General features: G+C 52.4%; 1 protein-coding gene across 1 annotated transcript in view; it reads left to right on the top strand.

Annotated features, from left to right (window-relative positions):
* Nucleotides 1-23,415, top strand: part of RPH3AL (rabphilin 3A like (without C2 domains)) — a 139,454-nt gene that overhangs the window by 47,217 nt on the left and 68,822 nt on the right. Inside the window, 3 exon segments of the mRNA XM_073879324.1 lie at nucleotides 5,909-6,020; nucleotides 10,391-10,534; nucleotides 13,535-13,664. Coding sequence (XP_073735425.1) covers nucleotides 5,944-6,020; nucleotides 10,391-10,534; nucleotides 13,535-13,664 — 351 coding nt within the window. The 5' untranslated portion in view covers nucleotides 5,909-5,943.

Raw genomic sequence — 23,415 nt, 5'->3', positions numbered from 1 at the left:
CCCCCCCCCCCCCCCCCAGTTTTCTCTGTATTATTTCTTCTCTTCCCATGAGGTCGTCTACCCACAGCACACCCAGGGGAGTCATCGTCCCAGTTGTCTCCGTGGAAGTCTCCCTGAAACAAAATCAAGGAGGTGGAAAATGCCAGGGTCCAAAGGTAGGAGACGTAACCACACCAAGGAAAAGGTTATTAGCTTTGGTAGTAGGGCAGTTGCCTCTTGTCCCCACCCTGGCCCTGGCAGGCAGAGCAGAGAGCCCCGGGGTGTGTGTGTGTGTATAATCCTTCTCAAAGGGCAGGGGGTTTTGCAGCTCCAGACCCTCTGTCGCTCAGAGACCGTGCAGGCTGCCTTGTGTCCCAGCACTGTGCTAAAGCAGGTGTCCGTTTTGGAAGGCTGGGGGTCTGACAGCCGTGTTTTCTTGGGTCGGTGACAATTTGTGCTGCTCGGTGGAGTTTACGGGAGTGTGCTCTCATCTCATCCTCACCAGGAGCCTAGGGTGGAGGGGGAGCCCCTGCCCCTGTTTGGAGGAGAACATTGGTTAGAGGGGTGTCACCTGACCACCTGGGTCACTTGGGTCTCCGTGTTCACTTCTGTGTTCACATTACTGGATTCTGAGCGCATGAAACCCTTTTATTTTTAATTAACATATAATGTGTTATTTGTTTCAGGGGTACAGGTCTGTGAGCACAAAGCCCTTTAAGGGGACAGAAGGTTTCTTTCAAGTAGATATGAATATTTGTGGAGAGGAGGCCTTTTTTTAGTGATTACAGGACTGTGTGCATTATAAAACCAACTTATTGGAGATTTCCAGATAGGTTTTGAATTCTGGGGTCAAAAATAGAAAATCCACATGAGGCTAATGGGACAGAGCTACAACTCTGTCACTACAAAAAGTAGTGGATAATTCTAGGAGCACCTTGGAGAGAGTAGGCTGAAGCCTGCAACTGATAGCTTTGAGCGACTGTGAATGTCACTGTGATAAAAGTTTGTCTCAACAATGTATGAGAAAAAAATATACTTTCCCTTTGAGGAATTTATCCTGAGGAAATGATCAGAGATAGGCACAGAGGTTCATCTCCCAGATATACATTTTACTGTTGAATATAAATAGAACAAAATTGGAAACAATCTATGTGCTCCCAAGCAGGACAATGATAAAATATATCCAGAATGCTAAGTTAAACAATTAAAAATCATGGTTTTGAGGAATTCTAATAACGTGAGAAAGTACAGTGTGAGAAGAGAACAGCAAACAGGATGTGTGGCAAGAACCCAATTTTATTTGAAATCTCTGCAGAAATGCCTGGAAAAAAATCGGGAGGCCTTACATTGAGTTGTCAGGAGTCTCCATGTGGGGTGGGTGATGGTGAGTGTGGGCTGGTCTTGCTTGTGATACCCAGCAGAGCCCAGGACGCAGCCTTGTGCGGGCACATGGCTGTTGCCCAGTGGGAACAGCCGGCTGTGAATGCAACGTTTGTCTGCAGTGACTAACATCCAGGGTGGCGAGCTTTGGACTTGAGGGAGGGGAGAATTGAATCTCCCTGGAAGAATGAGTTTGTTTTCACCAATCTGCCTCAGAAAGTTGCCTGAGGCTCATGGACTCCTTCCCCACAGAATTGTCTCAGAAAACCATCACCAGACATTTCCTGTTCCCTGTTCCAGGTCCTCCCTCCCGGGGGAGGGAGGGTGTCCCCTGAGCCCAGGCGCTCCTGAGGGCACAGCCTCAACTGGCGCAGGGGGCCTCGTTCGGCAGGATGGAGGCAGCCCCCGGAGGCCCGGCACCCCAGCCTTATGGCATGCGGGCCTCTCGGCAGGGAGGTGGCTCTGGGTGCTGACTCCCCTGTGGGGAGTCCTGAGAAACGAACTGTTTTGTGAGCGAGCAAGTTGCAGAGCATGGCTGGAGCCCAGCTCTGCTCTGAGCACGTTTGGCTTGTTGTCTATACTGCTCCTTGTCTGGGAACGGCCATCTCTTTGATGAAGTCAGTTTTGCTGAGCACCTACTTTGTAGCAGGCCCTGTGCTGGGCTCCAGGGATGGACAAGGTAAAAGGACACGGGCTCCCCGGGGAGCCCGCAGGCCTGGGGGGGGTGGGTGCGTGTTGTCAGTGGAGTGGGGGGACTCTGAGCCCACCTCCCCCCCGGACCAGTCTCCCGTCCTCGGCAGAACGCACATGCCTGTGTGCACACGCGCACACCACATACCTCTCTCCTTGCGGCTCTTACCCCTCACAGCTGGAAGGACTTCAGAGACAGGCCTGGCCCCAGCCGCCTGTTCTCCCCCGGTTGACAGAGGAGGCCGGAGCTCCACGGAGCAGCCCTCCTTCCGCAGACCCTGCCGCCTTGCTTCTCTCTAGGCCCTCAGCCCCGTCCCTCTTGCCCCCAGAATGTGTGGCTTGCATTTCCTGCCTTTTCACTTGCCTTCTTAAGCCCCTGTTTGGTTCTCATGTCAGTTGATTTTTTTTTAAGATTTTTTTTTTTTTTAAAGATTTTATTTATTTATTTTGAGAGAGAGAATGAGATAGATAGAGAGAGCGAGAGGGGGGAGTCAGAGGGAGGAGCAGACTCCCTGCTGAGCAGGGAGCCCGATGCGGGACTCGATCCCGGGACTCCAGGATCATGACCTGAGCCGAAGGCAGTTGCTTAACCAACTGAGCCACCCAGGCTCCCTTTTTTAAAGATTTTATTTATTTATTTGTCAGAGAGAAAGCGTGAGCACAAGTAGGCAGAGAGGCAGGCAGAGGGAGAGGGAGAAGCAGGCTCCCTACTGAGCAGGAGCCCGATGCGGGGCTCGATCCCAGGACCCTGGGATCATGACCCGAGCCGAAGGCAGACGCCCAAGCGACTGAGCCACCCAGGGGCCCTGTCAGTTGATTTTTGACCCGGACAGATTGGCGTTTGTTCATGCAAGAGTGCTGTCCACGTTCAACTCCCATGGCCCTGCTCTTTGGAAGCTTTAAGGACCCAGCTCTTAAGAGCGCACAGGGCCTTGGGAAGGGGCCCTCCCTGGCTCTCCTCCTGGAGCTGCCGCTGGAGGGGAGCAGAGCCCCAGCTGGTGTGTGTTGGCTGGTGGTGAGCATACAGCTTGGCAGAGGAGCCCCCTGAATGAAGAGGGTTCAGGAAGCCAGGGACAGGGCTTGCAAGGCTGGCGAGTCAGGGAGCTGGTGGCTCAGGCGGAAGAGATATGGAGAACCTAAGCTGGCTCCGTTGGCAGTTTCCTAAAGTGTGGCCCTTCCTCTCTCACCATGTCTGTTTCCCTGGATCATATGTTAGCCTCATTTGGGAGAAGGTCAAGACTTGATTTGAGGAGGCCCTTGGGTGATGGTGGCATCCTAGTGCTGGGCCTGGCCATGGGGTCTCCACATGTGGCTCTTTAGGGTCTGGATGTGCCCAGGGCTCTCTCCCAAGGTGGCCGACAGTGGAGAGCAGGTGCTTGGATGTGCTGCATGGGATAGAGAGACCACTGCAGTCAAGGTCATGGGCTTGGTCTCTGTGGCTACAGCCAACACGCTGCCCCCTGCTGCTGGTCATCATAGAAATCAATGATGTTGGTCTGGAACAGTAGTTCTCAAACCATGATCCAGGGATCCCTGGGGGGTCTCTAACACCTTTCAGGAAATCCACAGGGTCAAAACTATTTTCATAATAACAATAAAATGCTGCATCCCATTCTCTCACAAATGTACAGAAAAGGAAAAGTTCATTAATATGGTTTCAGATGCCACATTTGAACTAATCTTTAAGAAACTACCATCTGTTGAATCTGGTACACTATGAAAGAAGAATATCCACAATTATCTGGAAAGACTGTTAAAATACTCCAACTGTAGTATATATTTGTGAGAGTCTAGATGTCCATCATGCACTTGAACAAAACCACATAATCACAAAAGATTGAACAAAAAATCAGATATGAACATCCAGCTGACTTTTGTTAAACCAAACATTACACAGATTTTTAAAAATGTAAAACAAAGCCATTATTTTCACTAGTTGTTTTTTGTTCTGAAAATATAGCTTTCTAAATAAAATACATGAACATCTAATGGGTTTATTGTTTTTTGATGAATTAAAATTAAATTTTTTTCCTCAGTTTTAATTTCTAATGTAGTAAGTATCAATAGATACAGCCCACATAATTTGGTGTTCTCAATAATTTTTTATTACTGTTTAATGAGATATAGTTCATATACCATAAAATTCACATTCTAGAAGGATATTCATTGGTCTTAGTTTATTCTCAAAGTTGTGCAACCATCACCATGACCTAATTCCAGAATATTTTCATGACCCCAAAAAGAAACCCTGAACCCATTAGCAGAAACTCATTCCTTCTTCCCGCCACCTGCACTTCAGCCCCCGACAACCATTAATCTACTTGCCGCCTCTGGATTTGCCTGTTCTCGACATTTCTTGTAAATGGAATAATACAACATGTGATCTTTTGTGACTGGCTTTTTTTTTTTTTTTTTTTTTTAAGTAGGCTCCATACCCACATGGGGCCCAGTGTGGAGCTTGAACTCACGACCCTGAGATCAAGACCTGGGCTGAAATCAAGAGCCGGACACTTAACTGACTGAGCCACCCAGGTGCCCCTTTTGTGCCTGGCTTCTTACACTTAGCATAATGTTTTCAAGGTTCAGCCACATTATAGCCTATATCAGTACTTCACTTTTAATGGCCAAACAATATTCCATTGTGTATGGGTAATGCCAAATGATCTCCATTTATCAGTTGGCAGATACTGGAATTATTTCCACTTTTAGCTGTTATGAGTAATACTGCTATGAACATCCATAAACAAGCTTTTTTTTTTTTCCAAACATTTTATTTATTTGAGAGAGAGCATAAGCAGGGGGAGCGGCAGGCAGAGGGAGAAGGAGAAGCAGGCTTCCCGCTGAGCAGGGAGCCCAGTGTGGGGCTCAATCCCAGGACCCTGGGATCATGACCTGAGCTGGAGGCAGACGCTTAACTGACTGAGCCACCCAGGTACCCCACCAACCTCAGTAGTTTTTAAGGGTATGAAGGATTCCTGTGTTTGAGATCTGTTGGTCTAGATGGGATTGGGCCAGGGCAGTGTGGGTAACTCAGTGCAGCCCTTCATCTTTGCTCTGGGATTGAGTTACCATCCCCCTGCTCTCCCCCCAACCCCTCCCCACACACACACTCCAGCATACATATGCAGTACCCTTATGCTAGATCATCAAAGAGCTGGTCATAGCCTTGGTGGCAAGGAGAGAAGCAGCTGAGCTAGACCGCGCACGTTAAAGCACCAGGAAGTTCTGGAGCAGGTTCGCCTCCCTGCAGGATTCCCGAAGGTGCCATCTTCCATGTAGTCCTGGCCGTAGCTGTGGCTCCCCATCCTCCTCCCTGCTCTGGGGTGCCCTGTGATGGTTGGCAGAACATGTTGGGGAGCAGAACCTGTGAAGGTGGCCACCTTTAGCTACACCCATGGGCCTGGAGCAGCCACGGTAGGTCCCCCAGGTTTGGGAGGGGGCATACGGCTTCCCCAGGCTGTTTAGCTGTGTGCCCCCCAGCCCCAGCCCCTGCTGCTCGGCACTGTGCTCAGTACGGTAGGGGCTGTACTTGGGAGAGGCAGGAGTCAAGTGCCCTCCACTTGTGCCCCTTCCCCACCCCCCCTTCTGCTTCTAACTTCTGATGTCCTGCCAGTCATGTCCAATCTGGTCACTTAGCCGCATGAGCCACCTAGTCAACCCTCCCTGAATTACGATCCTTTCGAAAGAGGAGCTTTGAGGGAACAGTATTTAGCCAGAGGATTCTGATGGTGAGGCATCTGCAGGCGGCCAGATACGGGGATGCGCTGGAAGTGCCAGTGCTTGGTGCCTGAGGGACCCTGGCTGCTGTCTGCACCCCAGCTGATGATGTGCTCTTGATTTTTCCCCCTTCTCACCTCAGATGTGACTCCTGGCCCTGGCTGGGCACTCGGAGCCATGGCCGACACCATCTTCGGCAGTGGGAACGACCAGTGGGTTTGCCCCAATGATCGGCAGCTCGCCCTACGAGCCAAGTGAGTATCTCCAAGGCCCTACCAGGCCAGCCTTCCCTCCCTCTCCCTACTTCCCTCCTTCTGGGGGCAAGATTCAATATCAGGGACCCAGAAAGAGAAGTTTGGAGACAAGTGCATGTCTAATGCACACCACACTCCAGGCCCCGAGGTTGGCACTGAACAGCCATTCACTCATTTGCCATGTGGAATGTACCCTCATTTCTCGGAGGAGGAAAGGGAGGCTGGGCTCCTTGCCCGTGGCAAGCTGGGGACCCACGCCCAGGCCCCCCTGACTCCCAGGCCTACGGCAGGCTGCAGGGTGCCAAACCACTTCCTCTGCCTTCTCTGTTGAGAGTACGCCACTGAGCCTTCAGTCCCCGAGCCCCTGGAGGCGGGGAGCCTTTGATACCTGGATGCCCGCTTCACGGTGAGGGCCTCACACTGACAGGACAGAGCAAAGGCTGATCAAGTGAACCAAGAGTTGCCCGCCGGGCTGAAACACAGCCAGCCTCGAAGTGTCCCCAGTCTCCTCCAGTATACTGCCAGGGTCTCTCTGGTTCTGGTTTGTCCCCTTCAGGTCCCAGCTTTCCTGTTATCCCTCAGCCTGGTGACCCCTCAGACCCAGTTAGGTCAGTCCATCTCTACTTTCCCTTCCCCCTGTGGCTGGAGACCAGGGCCTCCCAGATGCCTCTCCTGCCTTCCAGGCTTCCCTCTCCATCCAGGGATTTGGAGGTCCCTGGTGTCTGATAAGGCCCCAAGAATGCCTCTTCATCTGTCAAACCACACCAATTATGGGAGCCAGCATTTCCCAAATGGGACCAAGTTCAAGAAATTTGCAGTTAGATGTTACAGGCCTGCAGGGGGACAGAGCTGAAACATCAAAGAGGGATAGAAAAATTAATCCGAAATCCCCAAGAGTGGAGTCCTGCATGATTTGCAGGAATCCCTGTGCAACAGTTAATTTGTCCCTCTCACCGGGATGGCTCGGCTCCTTTCAGCCCCCTGCACAGCCCCCACGGGGGAGAGAGCGGGGATGAAGCCAGCAGCTCTCCCTCTCTTCTCCGATGCCAGGCGAGATGATGGGTCCTCCCTGGCAGGGTACAGGAGCTGGGGTTGCTGTGCTCTCAGTGTGACCCCTGGTGACCCCTCTGGCATTTCCTTCAGTTCTCCCTGACCTTGTCTTGCACTCAGCAGCAGCCGGAAGCTGTTGTAGCATCTTTTAGTAGAGCAAATGCTTTTATCTCCTCCCCAGGGTGTGCTGCCTTGTAATGCCAGGCTCCGTAAAGGAGAATACTACAAATCTTGCATCCGGGTCCTGTGCCCCGAGGGTTCCTCTGGGAGGCCTGGGGAAGTTACCTTCCCTGGCTTCAGCTCAGGTCTGTCCTCCAGCGCCATCAGACATTTTCTAAACCCCTACTATGTGCCAGGCACCGATTGCACAGCAGTGAACAAGACCAACGTGGTCCTTTGTCTTAAGGCACTGGTGGGGAGAGGTGAGCATTATACATATAATTACCCATATGCAGCTACTTCGACAGCAGAAACAGGCAGTGGGGTGAAGGCAGGTGCTAGCTTAACCTGGGGATTTGGAGAGGCTTCCCTGAGAATGTGATGTTTATGTTGAGTCCTGGAGTAGGGGTAAATGTTAGATGGAAATAGGGGAAAGGAGCTTCTAGGCAGAAGGTACAGCATGTGCAAAGGCCCTGAGGTAGAAGGAACAGGACACGTAGAGGGCCTGACAGGAGGCCAGGGTGGCTTGAGTACAGAGTGAGGTGGTGAATGAGGTGAAAGGAAGCTGGGGAAGTGGGCAGGAGCCAGATGGTGTAGGGCTGGTCCTCCAGACTCACATTCTAGAGAGGAGACAGAGGGTCCTACCTGGCCTTGAAATAATGCTTAAGCCCCATGATGGAGCTATGCCTGAACTTTCTGGGAAATCTGAGAATGTATTCAACCCATCTTGGAGGGGATCTTGACCAGGAATCTAAGAGAAGTCCTTTTTTTTTTTTTTTTTTAAGATTTTATTTATTTTGGGGGGAGCGTGAGCAGGGGAGGGGGAGGAAGAGGGAGAGGGAGGCAGGGCTGCCAGCAGCCGCTGACCATGGACTCCTTGGGTCAGGAGGCTGGCCAGCCATCTAACTGCTCTCAGCTTCCTCTGCTGAGAAAAGGGGAGGCTGGCCTTAGATGATGACAGGAGGGTCTGGTTCGAGGAGGTCTGTTGTGCTCTGGGCTGGTGCCAGGAGCTAGCTGGGTAGGAGTTGCATCCTCCAGGATGGATGGTGGTGCCGGTGCCGTGCCCTCCTGTTTCTGTGTTCCTGGGCCTGCCTTTTCCCCATGGAGTGGGAGGCCTGAGCTTAGGGCCCCTGTTTTCCAGTTCTCCTTCCCTGGCCCCGGGAGTCACACACGAAGGGTGTCCTGGCCAATCCCCGACTACCTGAATCCCTGCAATGCTCAGGTGGAGAAAACCTGCAGCTCGGGGTGGGCGAGTGTTGCTTTTCTGGGCCTAAACCGCTCAAGTCTGCTCAGTACACAGAGGAAAGGTGGGCATGTGCCCCCGCCCGCTCCAAGGACTGGCCCCCCTTCCTCTCACTCCTGGCCCTGCCCCCTTCCCGCTGTTTGCTTCCCCCAGCCCTATGAGGACCGCTTCAAAAAGTGTTGGTCTAGGGCAGTGCTTCTTTTTGACTTGGAGACATAGGCAGTCCAGAAGTCTGGAGACCCTCGGTATGGCACCTTACTTTATGTCTCTGCACCTTTGCACTTGTGGCTTTTCTTTGCCTGAACACCATGTCCTTCTTTCTGTGGGGGAAACACCTGTTCATCTTGCAAAACCCTGCAGGAGCACTGCTTCTTTGGTCAAGCCATTCCTGATGGTTCTGCCCATGAGAATTATAGTAATCATCATTAAGTACCACTGATTAAGCAATTGGGCATTTGCTATATGCAGAGCACTTGGTATACCCTGCCTCGTTTACTCCGCGTGGCATCCCTTAAAGGGACAGATCAGGAAACCCGGGATGAACAGCTGCCCACATTCTCACAGCTGGGAAGGGACCGAGCCAAAGGTAAGATCATCCAGTGGACTCCAGTCTGAGCCCTTCATCTTAACCAGCCTGCTGGACTTAAAGAGGAAGGACATGTTCTTTAGTTCCCCTGACATACACTATGTCGATAATTACAAGAACTGTTGGCTGCAGTAGCCCAGATGGGGCAGTGAAGTGAGACCACCAATGTCCGTCTGTGTCAGGGGAACACCAGGAAGGTGTCCACAGCCTCATCCTCCTGCCCTGTGTCCTGCATCAGAGACTCTTGCTTGCTGTCCCTTCTTTAGGGAAGTATAGCAGCATGTCCCCAACCCCTACCAAGCCTGGCCTTGGAGTGGGTGCCCAGTAAATAGGTCTTGAACGAAATAGGTCTTCTCATTTTTCATTAAGTAAATATTGGTGTCACTGATTGGGCATCTTGTGTCCCCAAGCCTATTGTCATTCTTCGAAGTGGTGACTTTGCCCTGTGGCCCGCCTCCGTGTTCCTAGCACCTGGTGCGGAATGTCTCAGATAGGCTGGGACCCTGGGCAGAGAGTTGGGTCTTGGTCCACCGCTGCCACTCCCATTCCCTCCACAAAGATAGGAACGGCATGAGTTCTTCCCCTCAGCCCCTGGGCACCTCCTCAGGAGGTGCCCTCCTGCCCCCTCGCCTCCCCTCCGGTCTCTCCTGTGTGGCGGCACTGCCCTCCTGCCCTCACACCCTCTCGTTTGCAAACGGCTGTGGGCATCTCCTTTCATACTCAGGGTTTGTTTTTGATCTAATTACCATTCTTTCCTATCCCCAGTCAGCTCCGTTTCACTTAGATGCCACAGAGCTCAGTCTTTTTTTTTTTTTTTTTAAGATTTTATTTATTTGACAGAGAGAATGAGAGAGAGAGAGAGCACAAGGGAGGAGAGGGGCCCAGGGAGAGGGAGAAGCAGGCTCCCCGCGGAGCAGGGAGCCCGATGCGGGTATCGATCCCAGGACCCTGGGATCATGACCTGAGCCGAAGGCAGATGCTTCACCGACTGAGCCACCCAGGCGCACCCAGATCTCAGTCTTGCTGATCTTCTGTGCTCTTCCCTCACAGCCCCACGTGCTGTGGCAGTGGCCTTCTCTGTCCAGAGGGTCGCACCCCACACTCCTGCCTCCTGCCATGCTAAGGTGGCACCGCTGGTCTTTGTGGGGCCTGGTGGCTGGCAGGTGTCAGGGCCAGCACTCAAAACATCTGCCTTGTTCCCTGAACCCCTCTTCTGGACACATAGCACCTGGGCTGTCCCCAGACTGATCTGAGGCGGGGGGGCTTCGGGATATGGTGGGGCCACCTGAGTTTGCACTGCAGTGGCTTCAGGGCCAGCTGTGCTTTCTCCAGGCTGCAGACGGGCTGGTCTGTGCACACCTACCAGACAGAGAAGCAGAGGAAGAGCCAGTGCCTCAGCCCAGCCGAGGTGGAGGCCATCCTGCAGGTCATCCAGAGGGCAGAGCGGCTGGATGTCATGGAGCAGCAGAGAATCGGGTAAGGGCTGCTTCTGAGCTGGGGCGGGAGGGAGCAAGATCCTTGAGAGGGAAGCAAAGTCATTTAGTGTCACTTGGGGGGGGCGCTGAGAGCGGCGCACGGGGTCCTAGCACTGGCTTTCACCGCAGGGAGTGAGTCCGCTCTGCCCAAATACCCCTGGGGTGTAGATGCCTGACCCAGCCCTGCAAAGCGTCCGTACACTCCTCTGTGAGAAGTGGATAGTGGCTCCTGCGTGGGCCCGAGGCCGTGGGGGGATGAATGAGCATCGCGAGGGGCTCTTCAGTGCCACACACGTGAGGGTCAGCCATGGTCCAGTCGCAGGAGGGATTTGAGTGGAAGTTGAGCCTGGACGGTCCTGCCCCAGCAAAGACTCCAAGAAGAGATGCTCTCCAGCTTGTTCTAAGCTCTTCTGCTGGCCTCCAGCATCCCAAGCTGACCCCAATACAGCCTTCAGGCAGTTTGGTCGTGTCTCTTTTTGTTGAGTTACCAAAGCAATTCATACCTCCTAGAAAATTGGAAAGACACAGAAAAACACAAGTAGGGAAACACAAATGCATTGCCTCGCTTCTGGCAGGATTTAATTTGATTCTGATCTCCTTGTTCTTCTTTTCATCTTTTTCATTAAATATGTGATCATTTTAAAAAGTCAGACACTGTAGAAATGCACAGTTCTAAAAGCGAAAGCACCACTGCAAGGACCCTGCTGTCCAGTTTGTTATATGTGCCTCAATAATATGGACGTATTACTGTCGTTTTATTACAAAAAGGGTGTATATCAGCTTTTTTTCCCCATATAAGCTGCCTGACCCTGCCCTCTCCTAGGGTCCTACAAGGAGCTGTGCAGCCCCACACTCATGACTGACAAGCCAGCGCCGCATCCCTCAGGCTCCCCCAGGAGGGCATGCTGGGAGCCGGTGGGGGTGTTTCATGTGGGCTCCCTGATGCAGCAGGAAGGGTTTGCACCCCGTCATCCATCTGTCTGGCCCCCACTGTGAACACTGGGTTTGACAGAGATGTGGAATGACCCAGAAGGCAGTGCCTCAGACTAAATGTCTCAGAAGGAGGAGGTGTATCCTGTATGTTTCCATGAGTTAGAAGGGTTGTACCCACAGGGCCCCTGTGAACAAGCAGTTCAGGCCAGAGCTCAAGCTGGGCTTATTCCTGGGGCCTTGCAGGTTCCTGGGTGAGGGACAGTGTGGAAGGAACCTCTGTGGACATCAGAGGGCGTGTAGGTAGAGGCAGCTCCCCCTTGGCCCCCAGGCAGAGCCTGATCACCTCCAGGGAGAGTGTAGGGAGGGGGGGTCTCCGTGTTGGGCCCTAGGCTCCACCTCTTAGGAACTGGGTAACGCTGGTGGGAAGTGACTTTATATCTCTGAGCCTCAGTCTTCTTATTGTTAAAATGGGGGGAAATAGCCTCCTCCTCCCTGGGAGGTTGAGATAATGTCCCTGCACTCTGTCCTGTGTTCCTTCATTCAGGAATTTTCCCTGAGTGTCCCCTGGGGACTGGAGACACAGTGGCCAACAACACAGGAGTGGCCACCAGTTTTGTGAGGGTTGTAGTGTTGCTATGAAAAGAGGGAGTCACAGTGGGCTGAGGGGCCATGGGATCCTGAGGAGAGTCACCTATCCTAGGCTTAGCAGGTTCAGGGATGGCTCCTGGACACTTGGCATCAGAGGTTAAAGAGAAGCTCTTTTTCTTTCTTCCTCCAGCTTCTTCATCCACACACTTGCTCAGACCAAAACCTTTACATCATCCCAGATCTCTCTCTCGCTCACCTCCTGTACCCCATTTCCATGGATGCTGCCTCAGTGCCCCTTCGCTGGGCCTCCCAGCATCTCCTGCTGGCTTCCTCACCTGCACTCCCTCGTTGTAGTCCTGGCTTTCCACAGCGGCTGGAGTGAGCTTTTATTTTTTTTTTAACAATTTTTTTTTTTAAAGATTTTATTTATTTATTTGAGAGAGTGAGAATGGAGAGAGAGCACGAGAGGGAAGAGGGTCAGAGGGAGAAGCAGACTCCCCGCCGAGCAGGGAGCCCGATGTGGGACTCGATCCCGGGACTCCAGGATCATGACCTGAGCCGAAGGCAGTCGCCTAACCAACTGAGCCACCCAGGCGCCCTGGAGTGAGCTTTTAAAACTGCCACTTAGGGGGCGCCTGGCTGGCTCAGTCAGAAGAGCCCGTGACTCTTTATCTTGGGGTCCTGAGTTTGAGCCCCACATCAGGTGTAGAGATTACTTAAATGAATAAGTAAGTAAGTAAATAATACTTTTAAAAGTTAAAATAAAAAAATTAAAATGTCCCTTAGATCAAATCCCTCCTCTACTTAAAACTCTTCAGTGGCTTCATGTTGATCTTAGAAAATAATTCAAACTCCATTTTGTGTCCTACAAAACCCATGTCATCTGCCCCTCCTCGCCCCTCCAGGGAATGGCCACACCGGCCTCCCTGCTGTTCTCATGTGCCAAGGCCTTTGTCTTTGCCCCCCCCGCCAGCTGTTCCCTCTGCCTGGAGTGCCCCCCTGCCGCCCTGCTCTTCACCTGGTTTGGCCTTGTTATCCTTTAGCTGTCAGGTCACACGTTCTCAGAGAGGCCTTCACTGATCACCACCTGCCATGCTGCCTCTCAAGTCTTCTCCCCACACACTTACTTGAATTCATAGCACTCCCCCTGTCTGAAGTCAGTTTGCTTGTTGACTTTTTATGGACTTTATCTTTATTGAACATACGTTCTTTGAGAGCAGGGACCATGTCTGTCTCTGGCTTGTTTGCTACAATATCCCCAGGGTGTGGCACATCGTAGGTACTCAATTAATAGTTGGTGAGCAAATGAATGATTAGGAGGTAGCCTGGAAAAGGGGTGGGGTAGGGAACAGTATCCCAGGTGAGGGAACAGCACATGGGCCATAGTATAGCACTGGGGCCTCATGGCAGCCATACCTGGGCAGTGGTCAGGTTGGAGACAGGAAACACATTCCATCTGACTCTGTGTCCTGTGCTGCAGACGACTGGTGGAGCGGCTGGAGACCATGAGGCGGAACGTGATGGGGAATGGCCTTTCCCAGTGTCTGCTCTGTGGGGAGGTGCTGGGCTTCCTGGGAAGTTCATCAGTGTTCTGCAAAGACTGCAGGAAGGTAAGGCCCTGCTCTGGCTACCCAATCTGGACTGCTCTGCAGTTTTGCACTCTGGCTCCCAGGAGTGTATGTTGTATGTGTCTTTGTGTGTCCTTGTGTGCATGTGTGTGCATGTGGTATCCTGTGCTTCTTGGCAAGAAGAATTAGGGCCTAAGGTTTAATGGCCTGGCTTCTAGGGCCAACTCCGGGAAATGGACCTCTGGGTCTCACAGGCCTGGGTATGAATTCATACCCAGCTTTTCCATTAGCTGGATGACTTCAGAAAACTTGTTTACTATGTTGAGCCTCATCTTCCTCATCTGTAAAATAGGGATAATGATAACGTGTACCTTAGAAAATTGTGAGGATTCAATATTATATGCATAGGTCTTAAAAACCTTGTCTGGCACATTAGTACTCAGTAAATTTTATTAGTTATTAAGGAAATAAAATTCTCCTCAGGGCCAAACGGTATGCTAGGGTTATACTTCTTATTCTGTTGATCTGCTCTCAATCCCTGATCCCTCAAATGAGAATGATCCTTGCTACAAAGTCAAATGGATTTTTCCCTTTTCTTATACTCCACTGATTACTGTAAATGGTGCCACATATTAAATTGTTTCAGATTAAGTCCCAGGCTTCTTAAAATAACTTTTTATTTTTCCTGGAGTTTCTAATTGCCTTTCTTTTCTTATTGAGCCAAATGTGCCTTCCAATCCTTAGGATTATTTAGCATCTCAATTTTACTGTCTATTGCATGGAGCCTACATTTTTTCCCCCTTTTAGACCTTTAGTCATACTCCAGCATAGACTAGTTGCTGCATAGCTGTCATCATGAGACTTCCTTTTACTGCCCTCCTAGGTTAGAGAGCTCTTCCCAAGATACCATATCTTCCTCTTTCCTTTGTTTTTCACTCTAGTTTTACTGGTACCCATCTTCCATGTGTTTTAAGCCTCGAGTTATTTTGGTCAATAAGACAGAGATAGAAACTTCTCTCTTGAGATTATGTTGGGTGAAGGAACTGAAACCAAATAATGATCGAATAAATAATAACATTTCAGGAAGTAATACATTCTAGGAAGAAATAACAGGAAACAGAAGACTGGGGATGGGGTGGTGTGGGGTGGCTAGAGTTGAGAGGACCATAGAGTATAGAGAAGTCAAAGAAGTACTTAGCCACATGAAAGCCATTGGCCACCTTGATAAGGTAATTTTGAGTGGCATTCAAAAGCTGGATGAGAGAACCCAGATGCAAAAAGGTCAATATACCAAACTAGTAAGTGGAAAAACCAGGATTTCCGCTAAGATCATTTCCCCCCTGCTCTGTGACATGAGGTGAACTGGGTTAAGGAATGTGGATTTGCTGGTGAAGGGTCCCAAGAATGGTGGAGATGTGGCAGGGGCCTGGGTGGCAGGATAGGGGTGGGCACTTGTGTGCCAACTCCTACTTAAGCCCTCCATAGGCCTTGGACTAGATACCAACATAGGCAGTAGGCAAAGGGTCTCGGAATGTCTTGCTCCCAACCCTTGGGCAGATTGGGTTATACTTTGTGACTTCTGCCTGAGAGAGTAGGGCCCAGCAGCCTATTTCCTCTTTCTGCCTCTCAACCCACAACTGCTGTAAATGTTTAGGTTTGCAAGACCATGATGAGGGGGCAGAGCCATGTCTCTTCCCCTGAAAAAGTCTGGGACCTCTGCTGTAGGGGCAGGCTGCTGTCCTGACCGCTGAAGGGTCCCTAGAGAGCCTTTCCTAGACAACAGTGGCAGTCCCAGGGAGGATCTCAGCTGCATGGGGAGGGAGGGTAAAAAATGTTCTTCTAGATGCTCTTAACACTCCCCACCCCACTGTACCCTGGAGTACTGGGCAGTTCCAGTTTTGTTTTTTTTAAGATCTTATTTATTTATTTGAGAGAGAGTGAGAGCTAGAGAGAGAGAGCACACACAGAGGGAGAGGGAGAGAGAGAAGCAGACTCCCCACTGAGCAGGGAGCCTGATCCAGGGCTCAATCCCAGGACCCCGGGATCATGACCTGAGCCTAAGGCAGACACTTAATCGACTGAGCCACCCAGGTGCCCCTGGGTTGGTCCAGTTTGAAATTGTTCTTATTTTGCAGCAGGCTGAGGACCTGGTCTTGGCTTGAGCAGCAAGGTGAAGAGGCCTTTGGGTTTCCAAGGGAAGTTGCTCCTGGGTAGAAGTGGGAGGAGAGGGTACTAGCAGGCATTTGGGTGTTTTCTTCTCCATCCTTGAGAAGATTGTGTCATTCATTCATTCATTCATTCATTCATTCATTCATCCATTCATCCATTCATTCTGCAAATAGTAGAGGGCCCGCTGTGTGCAGGCCCTGTTCTAGGTGCTGGCAGTACCATGAGCAAGAGAGACAAAACCCTTGCTCTCATGGAGATTTTTTTTCCAGGAGTGGGAAAAGGGAGACAACAAACAAACAAAATACTATCCAATAGACTGAGGGCTCTGTAGTGAGTTAGAACAGAGCAGTGTGGTAGGGTACAACTAGGAGGGCCTCTCTGAGCTCAGACCCGAGTGCAAGCAGGAGCCAGCCCTGGGAAGATCTATATGGAAAAGTGTTCCAGGCACAGGGAGCAGCGAGCATGAAGTTCCTGAGGTGGGAAAGCAGCTGGGCAGGTTCGAGGAACTGATGAAGGCATCTGGGGCAGAGGCGGGCATGCCGATCACACAGGAGCTTCGTAAGTCAAGGTCAGGAGTTGAGATTTGATTTTGTGGGATGCCAGTGGAGTGTTCTAAGGATGTGACATGATCTGATTTGTCTTCATAAGTGATGAGCCTCGCTGCTGTCTGGTGAGTAGATGGCAGGGGGACATAAAGTGACCGTGGGAGACAAGTTAGCACTGCCTGTCTGTCATTGGGGATGAGACGGTAGGGCTGGAGATGAGGCAGCACAGCACGGGAGCCCATGGTCTAAGAGAATCCCATCTTCTCAGCAGCAGGTGGGTGATGGAGGGTCACTCGGTCCGTCCTGTGTGATGGGGGGCCGTGGTCCTCCTGTGCCTGCCAGTAAGTGCTGTCTCTGTGCACGCGGGCGTGGGTTGCAGTCTGAGTATGGGGGCAGGAGCAGGCTGCAGAGGGGATGCTGGGAGATCTCTGACATGGGAAGTGTCCAGATCTAAGTCTCAGATGCTACTGGCCACACGGAGCTGTCCCCAGCAAGAAGCTGGCGCATTCAGCAGCCACAAGCTAATGAGTGCGCCAGTAGAGCCGGCGGGGGGGTGTGTGTGCTTGGTGCGGTGACCCCCTCCGTAATTGGGTCTGCACGCCCGGGCTGCCAGTCCTCATTATCGGAGGGCTGTGGTGGGAAGGGAGAGGGGCTGGCTGCTTAATTAGAGAGGCCTGGCACTTCTGATTGCTTAGGAGCTGAGTCAGCCAGCTTTTGGTTTGATTGGGAATCCGTCTTCAGCAACCATGGGGGAGGCCAGACAGGGCTGCTGGAGAACCAGCCTGAGCCCAGGATGGCATTGTCACCGTGCAGGGGAAGCCATCACAATTTTTCTGGTTTTAGCCAAAATGTGTTCCACGGTGTGGTCACAGAGGGGCCTGCCTATGAAACAGTGGTCTCCATAATGTGTGCCAAGTCCCTGGAGAAAAGGGACTCTTTCTACTCTGCTCAAAGTCCTTAGAGGAAGTCTAGCTTGTTAGGGGATCAGGCGTCCCACCTGAAGTAGGGAAGCACGGAGGGAAGGGGCCACGCTCGAACCTGATTCCTTGATTCCTGCCCCCAACCAAGGCTCTGAGGAGGTGTGTCCTGCGGAAGTCAGCCCAGACCCACAGCCCAGGAGCTGGCAGGAACCCTGGGGCCACTCATCCCATCCTGAGGGCCCACTCTCATGACCTCATCTGGCCTTAATCACCTCCAAACACCATCCCAGTGGGGGGTAGGACTTTAACACATGAATTTGGAGGGGGCACAGTCAGTCCCTGGTACCTACTGAACAGAAGCTCTGAGGATGGGAGCATTGATCTGTGCTTAACAAACACTCCAGGGGAAGCTGATTCTCTTTGGTTCGAAAACCTCTGCTCTAACATCCTAGCCCCAGGCCCGGCTCAGGCTCAGGCCGGAGTTAAAGGCCCTCTGCTCCCCTTGCCCTCCCCCCCCACCTCCCCACCCCGACACCACACACACCCCAGCTCAGGGGCCCCGCACCCTCCCCCAGGCCATCCTTGCTCTTGCAAACAGTGGGCACCGAGGCCGTGGTCTTTCTTACCTTGCGATGTCCTTTAGGCTTTAGAAAGCTCTTTTTGATACTCAGGACAAAGCTGCAGGGAGAGCAGGGGTGGTGAGGCTGTTCCCTAGTCACAGCTGGAGAACAGGGGTTCATTTGAGGTCATGTGGCCTACTTGGGTCCCCCAGCGGGTGGTGGGAAGCTGGGTCCCCCAGGGGTGTTCGCGGGGCCATGCTAGGCCTCCACGCTTTCAGGCCAAAGTAGTCACAGCATTTCCCTTCCTTGGAGAAGCAGGGCCATCTTTCTAAAGAATGCAGGAGAAGAAGCATATTTACAGGTTAAATATTGAGAACTTTCCTTTAAAATCAGGAATAAGGCAAGTACTATGCATGTTTATCACTGCTTCCATCCAACATTGGACTACCAGCCAGCCCAGTGCAATCAGGCAAGGAAAGAAATGTGGGGTGTATGGGTTGGAGAAGCGTAGCTACAGCTGGCATTATCTGTGAATGACGTCATTGCGTAACAAGAAAGTCTGACAGAATCTAAATACTAATGGTTACAATTAGTAGGTGAATTTATTAGCAGGGTTGTTGCCTATAAGTTTAACATACGTGTCAGAAAATCAGTATTTCCATACACCTGAGACAAAAATGAGAGAAAATAAAAAATGCAGTTTAGGACAACGGAGCCACTGATAGGCAGAGAATGGTCTTTTGAATAAATAACACAAAGCTATTTGGATATTCATATGGAAAAAGATGTACCTTGACTTACCTCATACTAGGCACAGAAATCAATTCTAGATTGATTTCAGATTTATCTATTTATTTATTTTAGAAGATTTTATTTTTTTAAAGATTTTATTTATTTGACAGATTGAGAGAGCATAAGCAGGGGGAGTGGCAGAGGGAGAAGGAGAAGCAGACTCCCCGCTGAGCAGGGAGTCCAATGTGGAACTCAATCCCAGGACCCTGGGATCATGACCTGAGCTGAAGACAGCCGCTTAACCGACTGAGCCACCCAGGTGCCCCTATTTTAGAAGATTTTATTTATCAATTTGTCAGAGAGCACAAAGCAGGGGGAGCGGCAGAGGGAGAAGCAGGCTCCCCACTGAGCAGAGAGCCCAATGCGGGGCTCAATCCCAGAGTGGGTGCCTGTGTCAGCATGGAAGATGCCTTTGGGGACCCCACACACATCCAGATGGCCCTGTCTGGAGGCCGCCCTCCCACCTCTGCTCTGTCCAGTGCCAGCAATGGGGCTGGCTGGCTGCCCTCACTGCCACGGGGGAAACGGCTCTTTTAGCCACTTTCCCAGGACCTTCAGAAGCAGCCTGAATGTTCTCAGGATGTTCCCAGTGCAAAAGCTAAATACCGGGGGCCGGGTCGAGCCCACCTCGAGGGGCCAGGGGCCGATGCAGGCAAGAGAATGGAGCGCCCCTCTTGGGGGACTTGCCCCTCTTTTGGAGCCAGCTCAGCTCCCTAGGCCTGTCTTTGCAAATGAAATGGGCTCTCCTTAAGGGCAGTCTCTGCAGAATTCTGTCCTTCATTCATTCTGCGGTGCATATCGGGCACCAACTGTATGCCAGGCTGTGGAGATAGCGGCGATGAACAAGGCAGGAGGCAGCCCGGCCCTTGGGAGCATTGCTAGTAACCCTGATAGTCAGTACCCCTCGCACTGACCACACAGACACTGTTGTAAGGGCTTTTCACACAGCACCGTACTCAGTCCTGCTAACACCCCTATGGGGGCAGCACTGTTACCGCCCTTTTACAGATGGGGAAACTGAAGCACTGAGTGGTTAAAGCCTGCCCGAGGTCCCTCAGCGAGTTCATTGTGGAGCCAGGATTTGAAACCAAGCAGGCTGGTTCTGAGCATCCTGGCTGGGCACTGGGGCCCTGCCTCACCTCCGTGGAGTGGATGACGTAGGAAGTCAAGATGGACAAGAATAGCTAAATACAATAATTTCAGAAAGCGGTGGGCAAAACCATAAAGATCAGGGGGAGAGACACAGTGACAGCCAGTGGGGCGGGAGTAGGGAGGAGCTGTTTTATTTTGGATGCACAGCATGAGCCCCTATAAGCTGACATTTGAGCTGAGACAGTGACAAGAAATTTACGTTGGAAGAAAGTGTCCCAGGCCCGGGGAAGGGAGGGGTGTGTGGACAAGGTACTGAGGGGGAAGAGCAAGGCACAAGTGAGAAGCAGAAGGGAGAAGGCCGGGGAGTCTGGGAAGGGAGAGGGCCCCGCAAATGACCCTTCAGATCTCTGCAGTTTGCCCCTTGTTGGGCCTGCAGAGTCGGGGCTGCCCCACCCTGCTCCTTGGATGAATTTGAGTCCCGCAAAACAGGAAGCAGTTTTTTAAAATGTTGTTTTAATTTGTGGTAAAATGTACATCACATAAAACTTACGGTGTTAACTGTTTTTAAAGGGTGCCGTTCAGGGGCATTAAGTCCATTCACATGGTTGTCCTACCATCACCATCCATCTCCAGAACTTTCTCATCTTGTGAAACCGAAACTCTGCACCCATTAAACACTCCCATTCCCACCCACCCCAGTCCCTGGCACCCACCAGCCTACCCTCTGCCTCTGGGAGTTTGACTTCTCCAGGTGCCTCATATAAACAGAAGCATGCAGCATTTGAAAGAAGTGACTGGCTTCTTTCACTTAGCGTGATGTCTCCAGGGTCCATCCATGTGGGAGCCTGTGTCAGATTTTCCTGCTTTTCTAAGGCCAAATAATGTGCCACTGGGTGTACCTAACCCACCTTGTCGATCCATGACTCGGTCGATGGGAACGGGGGTTGCCTCCACATTCTCGCTGTTGTGAATAGTGCTGCGATGAATAGGTGTGCAAATCTCTCTTCGAGGCTCTGCTTTCCATCCTTTCCAGAAGTGGGATTGCTGGGTGGTGTGGTGATCCTATGTCTCATTTCCCGAGGAGCTGTACCGCGGGTCTCCGCGGCGGCCGCACCGTTTTCACAGTGCCACCGACGGTGCCCGAGGGCTGGGAGGGGGCGGTGTGTTTTGCGGAGCCCGCCTCCTGGATGGACGCCGGGTGAAGGTCATCCACGCGCCCCGTCCATCAGCGGCCCTGTCCTCTCCACGCCTTGTCCTTTCTCCTCCTCGACCTAACTCAGATGTGGAAGACGTGTAGTTTGTGCCTCATGACCAAGATGAATTTTTTCATTCAGCTATTCATGTTTCCTCAGTTCCCGGGAAGAGTCACTTAACTTGTCTGCACCGCAGGCCTGCTCTGGCTGCTTGCGTGTCGCCCAGGCTGCTTGGCAGTTGACTGGCCTGCTGTTGCCAAGCTCGGGCGATCGGGCCACACGCCACACACGCGGCACCTTGGAGCATCTGCCTCACTCCGGCGTCTTAAGAACGGAGTATCTCGGTGAGGGCACACTTCTCTCACGTGCTGTTCTGGTGCCTGTGGCGTGGCTTTCCTGCCCCCACACTGGCCTCTGTCTTGCCGTTTTGTGCAGTTCAGGGCCCGTTCCGTTCACCCTGTCGTGCCGCTGCCCTTGACCTCAGCATCTTCAGGACAAAGGCAGCAGAGGAGCTGCCAAGCGAGGGTGGCCTCTGGGAAGCACGCAGCCTCCTGAGGTCAAGGCCTGGAGCTTCCGAGAGAGAGAGAGAGAGAGAGAGAGAGAGAGAGGATTTGTGGCCATTGGGTCACCCCCGCAACCCGTGGAGCCTCTCCCACTAGCTCAGCTTCCCGCCGAGCCCTGCCCCCCGGAGCTCACGGCTGGTGAAAGTGCCGCGCAGCGTGAGAATGTGTAGCAGAGGTGTGGGGTGATCTGGAGCGCTGGGCCGCAGGAGAGCTGGAGGGCTGCAGAATAGAGCTAGTTCTCAGGCGGGCCGGGCCAGGAGGGTGAGCACCCAGGTGCCAGGGGAGGGCGTTTCAGGAGACACAGCTGCGCAGAGGCAGGGTGAGAGGAAGAGCTATGACTGGCGGGGCCAGAGCTGGTGGTGGGGGTGTGGGGGAGTGCCGGGGGAGCGAGGGAGGGGGAGGGGGGAGAGGCAGGCTGTGGGAGGGAAGGAATGGGGCTGGGCCGCTGAGGATCCTGTAGGCAGCAAAGCCATCAAAGGGTGTGAAACAGGGAATGACAAACAGGTGGGTCTTTGGGGAGGTTCCTTCCAGAGGCAGATTTGGAGGAGGGAATGTGTAGTGGGTTGGAGAGCCTGTTGGATGCTGAATTATCCAAGTAGTAATAATGAGGGCCTGAATTCAGAGAGGAACAACCAGGATGGAGACTCAAAAGACAGGAGTATAAATAACAAAAGCTACCAGTGATGGAGAGCCCACTGGATTACCAGCCGCCCTGGGAGGTCATGGTCCCCACTTTGCAGGTGAGGAAACACCTCGCCTGGCCACACGAGGGTCAGTGGCAGGGTCTGATGGCCTTGCCCGGTGCTATGCTTGTGCTCAGGGCCTGGCGTGCAGGGCTGGGCTGGGACAGGAGCGGGACTGGTTGGGGCATATTGGTGCAGATGGGACCGAGGTTGCTGGGGGAAGCCATGTGGACCGTGTGGTCTGTGGGCAAGATCCCAGGCCGCGCCATCTGAAGAGGGACCCTGGAGGGAGATGAGCAGCCCAGAGGTGGATGTCGGCAGCGGGGGGATGAGGGGGCCGACTGAAGTGACATGGGAGAAAGTGAAGGTCTGGGTTGAGTAGAAGACTCCCACCACATGCGGCATGGTGGGAGGGAGGTTCTCCCCTTGACCCTGCCTAAATGAATTATCCAGAGACATTTCTGTGACTTACTGTTCCGACGTGGGTGTCATGCTTTTGAAGTATCAGGGTCTCTCTGTGTAGCAGGTGAACCAGGACGGGTCACTGGGCACCTGCTACCAGTCAGGTCACCCAGGTGTGACAGGGGTCACACTGAGAAGGATTGATTCATAAAAATGTCGGGGAAGCTGCCCAGTAGGGTGTTGGGGGCGGTGCAGAGGCCGTTGGAGAGGGCTGGGCCTCCAGGGAGTGGTGGTTCTCCTCAGTTCTGAGGTAGGTGCCACCCCGTCCTCCTGATTGTCCCTTGTGGGGCCACCTTCAGCAGGGCCACCAAGAGCTCAGGGCTTTTGTGCTCTCTCTTGACCATGCCCCTACTTGGGCTTCACCATGAGCCCCGACTCTACCATCGCCTGCACCTGCAGCTCCGAGTGTGTTTCCAGAACTGTGGAAACAGGCTGTGCACCTGGGAGCTTACTCTAAGCATCCTGGGGACCCTGCCTGTGCCCTTTTCCTCTCCTGCACCAGGCACCCAAGAGCTGGGTGGCACTCGACCAGGGGTTGATACCTATTTTTGTACAACCTTTGAACTAGGATGGTTTTTACATTTGCAAGTGGTTGGAAAAAATCAAAAGAAGAATATCCTGTGATACATGAAAGTTACACGAAATTTCAGTGTCAATGTCCATCAAGTTCTGTTGGAACAGGCTCCGCCCATTCACTTACATATGGCCACTTTGGCTTGACAGAGAGCCTAAAATGCTTACTTTCTGGCCTTTTACCAAAAAAGTGTGCCAACCCTTGTCCCAACCCGTTAGCCCCCACCCAAGGCGCCAGGCC

The sequence above is a fragment of the Callorhinus ursinus genome, unplaced genomic scaffold, assembly GCF_003265705.2.
Source record: "Callorhinus ursinus isolate GAN/ISIS: 27379988/994484 unplaced genomic scaffold, GSC_fseal_2.0 scaffold34, whole genome shotgun sequence".
Classification (NCBI taxonomy): domain Eukaryota; kingdom Metazoa; phylum Chordata; class Mammalia; order Carnivora; family Otariidae; genus Callorhinus; species Callorhinus ursinus.
This window is presented reverse-complemented; position numbering and strand designations above follow the sequence as displayed.